We start from the raw sequence: 9,124 nt of genomic DNA on the forward strand, positions 1-9,124 counted from the left end.
CTCCTCCTCCACCACACATAAACCCGCCATGTTCTCCCCCCAAAAAGACACACAAAAGACGAACCAAACGGTGCAAAGACCCAAAGCCACACAGAGCGGCCGTTGTTGTCCTAACCCATTCTGACCTGTTCCCCCCTCTGTGTCCAGTGTGTTGTTTCTCTCCCCTGTCCCTGTCCAGCACTCACTCCCTCACCCACTGTTGCCACAGGCCAAGTGGGCGGAGTCTATCACACGCTGATGTCACTGCTGGACTCTGTAATGTCCGCCGTGGACAGCTGGGACTGTAGGAAGAAGGACGAGTGTTGTGCCCAGTGTAGCTGCCTAATCTGCCGGTCGCCGCGGCGGCTGTTGTAAAAATTGGGATGGCAGGAGCGCAGAAAAGAAAGATGCGCAAAAAAAAAAAACGAAAGAAAGAGAAGTCGATGTTTGTCATATATCTCTCTATATCTATATATACATATATTTTTGTTCCTGTGGTGTGCACGCTGTGTTTTTTCTATTACCAACCGCCGTGAACGGAGGCGATACAGAGCGATGCTGCTGCACTTTGTCTGAAAGCCCTTCTGCTGTCTCTTGTTGTCTCTAAAGCTGATCGCAAGGACGAGTAGCATGGTATGATGATCCCCTGGCTCTCGCCCCCGGTCACGTGGCCTACTCTGTGATGGTTGTCTGGGAGACGGGGGAGGGCACGGAGGGAGGGAGGGGGGGGGGAGTCTACTGTCCAGTACACATGTGCTTGCTTACACACACAAAGACACACACACGCAGACACTCTCTCACGGTGGACATCAGGGACTGAATGGCTCACTGGCGTGCGAGAACAAACACTTTAGTCTCACACTTTAGTCTGCTCGGTGGCCACGCGTTTACGTAACGCAGACATAGCTGTCGGTAGATATAGTGACCGCAGGCCGTTGTGTCCTCAGTTGCCGTTTTTTTCTTTTGTTGTTGTGTTCCGTCTGCTTGTTTGGTGTTTGTGGCATCTTTATAAATATATAAACGAGATATGGATTGAAGAACCATTCATCAGGATGCTGGGGTCCGACCCCAAACATCCGCGGTCACATCGCCACCCACCCCGCCAACTGTGACGGGATCAGTGTTTACCATCTCCCCCGTTCTCCCGTCTAAACCGCACAAGGCTCTCAACAGAGTTTAGTCTGCTTCCTGTTTTTGACAACTGCTGCTGGTTTTGCGTCTTTGTTTTATCATTTGGATTGGGCGGATATTATTGCACTATATTGTTTGCTCCCGCTGCTTGGCATACAGCATGGTTTTCAGGCGTTTGAGGATCTTTGAGTTCCTCGCTGCGTCGACCCTTTTGCTTTGCCCTTTTTGTACGTGGCTTCAGGACTCGTGGTTTAAACGTCAGCTAGAGAGAACGTCCACCACCTAACGAGCCCCGCTAGGAACCGACCGCTAGTGCGACCGGACACTCCCGTATCCCCGTCATTGCACCACATGACGCACCCAAACATCCACCTCGACCCCCCCCCCCCCCCTGGCCCGTTGAGAAGGACCCGTCAGGGATTGGCTCTTCGTTTGGTGGGGTCGCTACACGCAACGCTCCCATCCCACGTGTTTGTCCGTGATGTTTCGTCTTCTTCCATGGGAACGCGGAGCATGAGCTGATCCGTCTGCCGTGTCCGCTGTCGGGTGTCCTCTCTTCGTCCTCCCATCACTTCTTCTTCCTGCTCCTCTGCCACCGAGTTGCAGTTCACCACACCGCCCGTCTGACCACCCCCTCCTCCTCCTCCTCCTCCTCCTCCACCTCCTCCTTCACCGCCACCATCGGCTGGTCTATACAACGTGTTGTCCTGCTTCCAGCTGCCTCCATCATCACTGTGTGTGTGTGTGTGTCTGTGTGTGTGTGTGTTCTGCAACCTTTCCATCTGCCTCTTAACTCACGCCTCTTTCTGCTCTTCTTCCTCCTCAACACCATTTCCCCCCGTTCCCCCAGGCGGAGGAGTGTTCACTGACTGCTCTCTCGTCTCTTTACACACAGATTCAGCATGCAGTGACTCCTCCAGATCCAAGGTAGGCGCTGTTGTACACTTAATACCCCAAGGATTAGTATTGCTCTGTCTCTGGTTGGTTCTGGGGTTGTTGCCGCCATGCCATGTGCAGGGGCCATTTTCCACAACATTTTCGTCTAGGATTAAGAGATCGGGTTTTAATTAGGCTTCATCCAATCTGTAAGCTTGAATAAAGTTTGAATGAAGTTAGTATGTCACGGATATAAGATGTACTCCCCTATCAGATGGAAGTCCCCCTCTCCGGGTAGGCTACATTAGAACCATCCCTGGCTGTTTATTTGTCTCACAGTGGGTGTGTCTAACATTGTGTGTCTGTCTGTGTGTCTTACATTGTCTGGTCTATCATTGTGTGTGTGTCTTACAATGTGTGTGTGTCTTTGTGTGTGTGCGCGTCTTTGTGTGTGTGTGTCTTACAATGTGTGTGTGTGTCTCACTTTGTGTGCGTGTGTCTTATATTGTGTGTGTCTCACATTGTGTGTGTGTGGGTGTGTGTCTTACATTGTGTGTGTGTGTCCCACACCTTGTGTCTCACATTGTGTGTGTGTGTGTCTTACATTGTGTGAGTGTGTCCCACATTGTGTGTGTCCCACATTGAGTGTGTGTCTTTGTGTGTGTGTCTTACATTGTGTGTGTCTCACATTGTGTGTGTGTGTGTGTGTGTGTGTGTGTTTGTGCAGGGCCTGTGGGGCCCCGGGAAGGACCAGTGTAGCAGGGAGATGCTGCGCTCCTCCTTCTTCGTCAGCCGCAAGCGCAAGAAGCCCAAGACCCAGCCCAGCAGCTCCGACGACGACCTGGACGCCGCCTACCCCAAGAAGGAGCTCCCGCCCTCCCCCTGGTCCCCCGGGGGCCCAGCGGGGGAGGCGGAGGGGCCCCGCGGGACGGACCTCGTCGACGCCGCGGACGGGCGGGGCGGCGGCAGCGGCAGCGGCGGCTCCCCGGAGGGGCGAGGGGACGCGGTCGACGGCAAAGACTCGCGCTCCAGCAGCCTGCTGTCGCAGCCGTCCCCCCCGCCGTCCCCCCGGCGCGCCTCGCCCTCCCCGCCACCCCGCGCCACCCCCTCCCCCTACGCCTCCCCCCCGCACTCCCCCGCCCTGGGCTACCCCACCAAGGCGCCGTCCCTCTACGACGACGCCGTGTCGGACCTGGGCACCATGAACAGCACCAGCTCCCAGGCCTCGGGCCCCCCCCGGGCCAGGCGCGGCCGGGCCCCGGGGCCCCAGCCCCCGGAGGCGGCGGAGGTGTGCTCCATCACGTCGGACTACTCCACCACCTCCTCCATGACCTTCCTGACGGGGGCGGAGCTCTGCGCCCTCGGCCCCGAGGCGCGCTCGGTGTCGGGGAGCCGCGGCGGCGGCGGCGGCGGCGGCGAGGACGACGCCGACGACGAACGCAGTGAGCTCATCAGCGAGGGGCGGGCCATGGAGACGGACAGCGAGTGCGACCTGTCCGTGTTCACGAGCGGGAAGGAGGAGCCGGCGGCGGAGGAGGCGGGCCCCGCCGCCGCCCAGGGGGCCCCCGAGGCGATGCGGCCCCTGCCCTTCCACCGGCTGATCGAGTGCGACACGCTGTCCCGCAAGAAGGCGTCGGCGGCGCGGCAGAAGACGGACAGCGAGTCGTCGCTGGACGCGGCGGGCGAGCCGGGCCGGCTCTCGCGCGTGGCGGCGGCGGCCGGCCGCTCCACGGGCAGCCTCAGCTCCTCGTCGCGCAGCGAGTCGGAGAAGGCGGAGCCGCCGGCGTGGCGGCTGAAGATCACGGAGCGCCTCAAGTGCCGCCTGCGCACGTCGGTGGACGACATGTTCGGCGTGGGCGGCCAGCGGGCGGCGGAGGGGGGCCGCGCCAAGAAGAAGAACATCCGCCGGCGCCACACCATGGGCGGCCAGCGGGACTTTGGCGAGCTGTCGGTGCTCGGCGAGTGGCAGCAGGCGGGCTCGCGCGCCGAGCTGTCGGCCGTGGACCGCCTGCGGCCCAAGTGCAGCTCGCAGGACTTCTCCATCCGCGACTGGATCGCCCGCGAGCGCCACCGCACCAGCAACCCCGAGGTCAGCCTGGACCTGGGGGAGGCCCCGGCGCTGGGCCCGGGCCCCGCCTCCGCCTCGGAGCTCCTCCCCCAGCGCCGGGAGGCCGCGCCCGGCAAGAGCCTGAGCCTGTCGGCCACGGCGCACCCCCACAAACTGTCGGGCGCCCAGGTGGTCCAGTCGCGCTTCTATCAGTGCCTGTGAGGGGGGGGAGGCCCCGCCCTGTGGTGGGCGGGCCCCTCTAGGGCCCCGTCGGTGTGTGTGTGTGTGTGTGTGTGTGTGAGTGAATACGTCGCTGAGGCGTGTCGTCTTGGATCTTATTAATGTCCGTGAACGAGCATGTTGTACTGAACACGTGTCGGCCCTTGTGTGGCCTTGTGTCCGTGAGGGTGGTGCGTGTTTGTCAGTGTTTGTGTGTGTGTGTGTGCGCTTGTGAATAATGATATCCGCGCACACAGGGATTGTGGATCTGTTTCATTGTCTGGCATGGGAGAAGATGTGGTTTCATATATAAAAAAAAAATTCTATTTTTTTTTTTCCCAATGACAAGTGACTGTGGGATGTGGAGGGAGGAAGGCCCCCGCCTTCGGCTCCAGGTCCCCGTTATGCTGATCTGACGCCCCCCCCGGGAGCCCGTCGTGTATTGACAGAGTCTGGACGGTGATGTTGAAGAGGGGCTTGTGGAAAGGGTCCTTTTAGTGAGGTTTGATGAATAGGCGCTAGGAAGTAGGTAGCTGTAGGAAAGGAAAGTAAAACATAGGACTGGAATCTAGCGTTGCAGAGAGAGCGCATCTATTTTTTAGTGGAGCAGGAAAGCGATGGTTGGAGTCGGTGAGTCGTGGGTGTACCAAATGAAGAATGTACAGACGTGCTTGCTGTAACGCTGACTAAAAGCTTTAGTTGCTTGTATTTTTAAAGTGTACATATCATTTTTTTATGAATTAATTGCTCTTTCTTTCTTTACTTGAAGTGTATTTTTAGTTTTTGGTACGGGGGCTACACAGGCTCCAAATGAGGAACCCCCCCCCCCCCTGCCTCGCGGTACAAGATGACGGGAGACACTGGACATGGGAAATACTGTTTTTAAATCCACCCCTCTTTCATCTCTCAACCCTACAACCCTCCCAGAGCCGCGAACAACGCCTCTGATAGCAACGTGGTCCGCTTTGGGTGACGAGTCGGTGCGCCCGTGAATTCGCACGCTCGTCTGCCCCCTTGTGGCCGAAGTTAACAACCGATCGGAGAGGAAGGAAACGCCGAAACCATGAATAATCAAAAGAGAAAGAGGGCATGGATTTCAGAGCGATAGGAAGTGCCTCTCGATGAAATGTTAAGAGTGCCATAGGGTATTCTGTTGGGATACCTTTTTAAAGATGTGAACTGTGAATGATTTGTATTGTGGACCCACACACACACACACACACACACACACACACACACACACACACACACACACAACAGGTGATTTAACTCAATGCCGAGCTTCCATTCCTGAGGCATTCCACTCTGGTCTTAACATGTTTTATACTCGATTTTATTTTGTTTTTCCATTTTTGGGATTTTAACAGAACTTGAATTTTAAATATTTGTGTAAAAAATAAGTAAGTTAATTGTGTATATAAATGCAATGTTTTAGCTGCTTTTCTCTTCATTTCCATAGATTTTTTTTTTTGCGGGATTCTCGTTAAGTATACAGTATTGCCAGGTGTGGCTGGGCAGTGATAGAAAGGTACTGGAGGGCCCGGCCGACATGCATTGGGCTCTCCTGAGCTGGACCATTTGTAACCAATCTGTGGGCCTCCCCCGTAGGGAGGAAGCGAGGAGGGACAAAGCCTTCGAAAACACTGGAAATAAACCTTGTCAATGGCACACGCGTCTCTGGTTCTTTATTGAGATGAGGCGCAGTTTGATCGTGACTCACCTAAACTGGAACCGTGGTTCTTGTTTGCTCCTGAGCGCCACAAGCGACCCAAACGATAAACGGAACTTTCCCGAGCAGTTCTGATGCGATACGTTCAGACAATCGGGGTCGGTCACTTTTAAAAATGCTTTATGTACAAGTTGCGCAATCACACACAACAAAGACTTGAAACAATAAGATTTTATACAATTTGTACAACAGCTGACTAGAAACTCACTGACGTTACTAACGTGTGACGTTGGGAGCGGGTTAAGTCTGAACACGGATCGAATGAATCGATTAACAAAATGGATAACGAGCCACTGGGTAGGTACCTCCAATGTTAAAGGACCGCTCTCGGATCAGATATTGATCGGCCTTTTTGTCTGGGAGGGAGTCAAGCAAATCTTCTTGAAATGTTCTACGAGAAAACCACGCTTCAGCCAGGTTTGCCAGATTAGGCGGGAAATCTGTCCCAATCTGGCAACACTGCCCACTGAGCTAATTGATCTACAATAATTAAATGTGTGAGTTGTCTTAACTTATGTAAATGTGCACCTCAATGGAGACCATTCGTATTTTTGAGGAAATTGTGGGTTCTTTATAATGAGCACACCCACATTAAGGCACAGTGACTAAAGTAACACCACAGATCAGTCAAAACATCAGGACAGGAAAACATTTGATCGGTTTTCTTGGACACATTTTCGATTCGGAGCAACATGACGCATCATCCCCTCATTTTGGTTAGCGGTACAAGTTCATGTCGCCAGACGACATCTGTGCATAGCCAAAACACGACTGTAGGACAACACATTTCCACACAAAGAATCACGTACCAGAAGCCATAAACACGATAATCAGAAGGGTTGTGAGTCAACAGATGCTGTCAGATTCTTAACGAGTCCGATCTAAAAGATGAAGTCGAGGATGAGAATCTTCACATGGGGATACGTTGTGCTGTAAAGCATTCTTCTTGGTGTGCGTACTGCGTAGTAGTGTGTCTGTGAGAGGGGAACGCAAAAGGCCTCAGACAAGATTGTGTTGTTCCTATACTCGGCCACCAGGGGGAGCGCAAGAAGAGGCTCCTCCAACACTAAAGTCCATGACAGAAAAATTACCTATGGGATCTATTGCTATTCAACCCATGGGGCGTGAACAGCTGTACAGACTGGTCCCTTGTCAGCCCATGGAGGAGGAGGAGGAGAAGGAGGAAGAAGATCAGGGCGCTTTTTTTGCACATGCATGTACTGCGCCTCAAAAGTACAGCTACAAACCACAAGGGGGCAGCAAGTGGAGTGACGGATTTAAAAAGGGAGAAAGAGGAGATCGGTTGCATATTGTGCTATAGTAGGTGACCGTCGTGCCATGACGGCAGAGAGCGGGGCAGGGTTTAGTCGTCGTCTTCTTCCTCTTCTTCGTCGTCTTCAGACGGTATGTCCGGCAGCCGGAAGCATTCCTCGTAGAAGTTGACCAGCGTCTGGCCCAGGTGCCGCCGTGTCCCCGCACTGTGCAGGAAGTGGCCCTCGTCTGGGTAGATCTGCATGGAGGTCCGCGACCACACAGAGCGCATGTGAGGGAAGGAACACATAGCCGTGCACACGTTTTACGCTTAGTAATAATAATAATACATTAGACTTCAGAAACGTTTTTCTAAATACTCAGACGACTAAGAACGTATATCAAATATAAAGTAAAAGTAAAAAGTTAGGTAATTAAAACTTCAGGAATAGATAAAAGGATGACGGGTAGAGAAGGGTAGGAGGTTATTTTGTGAAAGCAATCTTAGAAAAGGTGGGTTTTGAGGGGCTGTTTTAATTAACAAACACACACACACACACACACACACACACACACACACACACACACACACACACACACACACACACATTCATTTCACTGTCTTAAAGCAGCGACTCCCGAACTCTTGTATTCGCCTTAAGAAACACATTTAAATGAAAGGTGTTCCGACATCGATTAAAGCAATGGAGAACTGTTGAATAATCCTTGGCTACGGTTTGAAAAGTTGACACCTCATTATGAGCCACCTTCATTATTTTAATGAAAGACCTGACAGCCTGTTGTGAAGGCATCACACATCCATAACGAGTGATATCACAGACATTACGCTCCTAAACCCTGGTTGTGTGTAGACAACGGTGGGCGCCACCGCCGCCGGCGCCACAAGCAGCCTACCTGTAGGCTGTAATTGCTCTTCTGGCTGATTAAATGGCTGATGAATTTCGCCGAGTGCTGGAAGTGCACCTTTTCTGTGTGGTGCGACAGAGACAGACAACACATTAGTGGGTGTGTTACAAGTAAACACACACACACACACCCACACACACACACACACACACACACTCTAAAACGTTGATTTCCTGTATAATCCCTCCCCCCCCCCTCCCTTCCAAGCCGCCAGCTCAGTGAGGTAAAGGGTAGTTAGTTACCATCTGCCGTGGGGTGGATTATCAAGTACTGCTTGTCCTGGAGTTGGTGGGTCTGCACTGCCAGATTAGACATCTAAGGGAAACAGAGAGTGCTGCTCACACTGCACTTTATCAAAGGATGCAGAGTATCAAGACCTGAGGCTTCTGTTCTCCTCCATGTTTGACAGGCTTTCAGGCGCTTGTTGGAGAGGATACCTGATACACGCGAGGCTCCGTCTTCGGCGAGCCCAGGTAGCGTTCCGAAAACGCTGAGGCTGTGGTTTGGAGAAGAAGGGGAAAAGGTTAATCGAATGTGTTTCTGACGCATCATCATATCGTCTTGTGTAATGCCAGGAATCAGACAAATGATTACTAGACGAAGATGAGTGAAGGCAGAGAGAGGATACGGTTACAGGCAGGTGGACAGACGGACAGTGTAATGGGGCCAAGGGCAATGGTACAGACAGGTGTATAGACAATCAATGTATTTTTCATCCATCAACATCTGGGCATAATGCCAGGAATCAGACAGTACTGGACAAAGATGGGAGAGAAGGTAATGGTACAGACAGGTGTACAGACAGACAGTGTGACGGAACAGAGGGTAGAGCTACAGACAGACCGTATAGCTCAAAGTCTGTAATGGGGGAGACGGCAACGCCACACTTGAGCTGTATTTCCTCCGAGCTCAGCAGCACGGTGGCCAGGTACCCTCCATACACCTGAGGACGGAGAGGGGGGGGG

At 53.2% G+C, this 9,124-nt stretch overlaps 2 protein-coding genes across 4 annotated transcripts in view; one reads left to right on the forward strand and one right to left on the reverse strand.

Moving 5' to 3' along the window:
• arhgap21b (Rho GTPase activating protein 21b) overlaps positions 1–7,090 on the forward strand; it is a 34,107-nt gene extending 27,017 nt beyond the window's left edge. For all 3 annotated transcript variants that reach the window (XM_056596322.1, XM_056596321.1, XM_056596320.1), the window contains exons 23-24: positions 2,006–2,037; positions 2,714–7,090. In XM_056596322.1, the coding sequence (XP_056452297.1) occupies positions 2,006–2,037; positions 2,714–4,255 (1,574 nt within the window). In that variant the 3' untranslated portion in view covers positions 4,256–7,090. The remainder of the gene's footprint in view (positions 1–2,005; positions 2,038–2,713) is intronic.
• Positions 7,091–7,344: 254 nt separating this feature from the next.
• The window catches only part of LOC130387680 (dipeptidyl aminopeptidase-like protein 6), a 50,593-nt gene continuing 48,813 nt past the window's right edge, over positions 7,345–9,124 (reverse strand). Inside the window, exons 22-26 of the mRNA XM_056596883.1 lie at positions 9,003–9,102; positions 8,597–8,655; positions 8,402–8,474; positions 8,148–8,221; positions 7,345–7,491 (exon numbers count right to left, since the gene is read on the reverse strand). Of these exons, the coding sequence (XP_056452858.1) occupies positions 7,345–7,491; positions 8,148–8,221; positions 8,402–8,474; positions 8,597–8,655; positions 9,003–9,102 (453 nt within the window). The remainder of the gene's footprint in view (positions 7,492–8,147; positions 8,222–8,401; positions 8,475–8,596; positions 8,656–9,002; positions 9,103–9,124) is intronic.

Source organism: Gadus chalcogrammus, chromosome 8 (assembly GCF_026213295.1).
Source record: "Gadus chalcogrammus isolate NIFS_2021 chromosome 8, NIFS_Gcha_1.0, whole genome shotgun sequence".
Lineage (NCBI taxonomy): Eukaryota > Metazoa > Chordata > Actinopteri > Gadiformes > Gadidae > Gadus > Gadus chalcogrammus.